This window comes from Eimeria tenella, genomic scaffold (genome assembly GCF_000499545.2).
Source record: "Eimeria tenella Houghton genomic scaffold, Eth_scaff1797, whole genome shotgun sequence".
NCBI lineage: Eukaryota > Apicomplexa > Conoidasida > Eucoccidiorida > Eimeriidae > Eimeria > Eimeria tenella.
In genome coordinates, this window is record NW_013541627.1 from 1,209 (window position 1) to 1,426 (window position 218).

Consider the following 218-nt stretch of genomic DNA (forward strand, 5'->3'; position numbering starts at 1 on the left):
GTTTGGGTCTTATGCGGGTAGATGAGACTTCGCCGCGGGTGGCCGTGGGCGAGCTTGCAATATGTTTGGTTTTGCTGCTAAGTCGTTTTCTGCTGCAGTTTCCATTCCCTCCTCCTTTTCCTTTTTTCGGTCTGAAGCCGCAGCCTGTCGTTTTATCTGCTGCTAGGGCAGCAGCGCAGCCTGAAGTTCACCAGAGGCTGCTGCGGTTGGCTTCAGCG

At 55.0% G+C, this 218-nt stretch overlaps 1 protein-coding gene across 1 annotated transcript in view; it reads left to right on the forward strand.

Annotated features, from left to right (window-relative positions):
* ETH_00033735 (DEAH-box RNA/DNA helicase, putative) overlaps positions 1-25 on the forward strand; it is a gene marked incomplete at both ends in the record, with an annotated part of 495 nt that extends 470 nt beyond the window's left edge. Inside the window, one exon of the mRNA XM_013373852.1 lies at positions 1-25. Within this exon, the coding sequence (XP_013229306.1) occupies positions 1-25 (25 nt within the window).
* Positions 26-218: the final 193 nt, after the last annotated feature.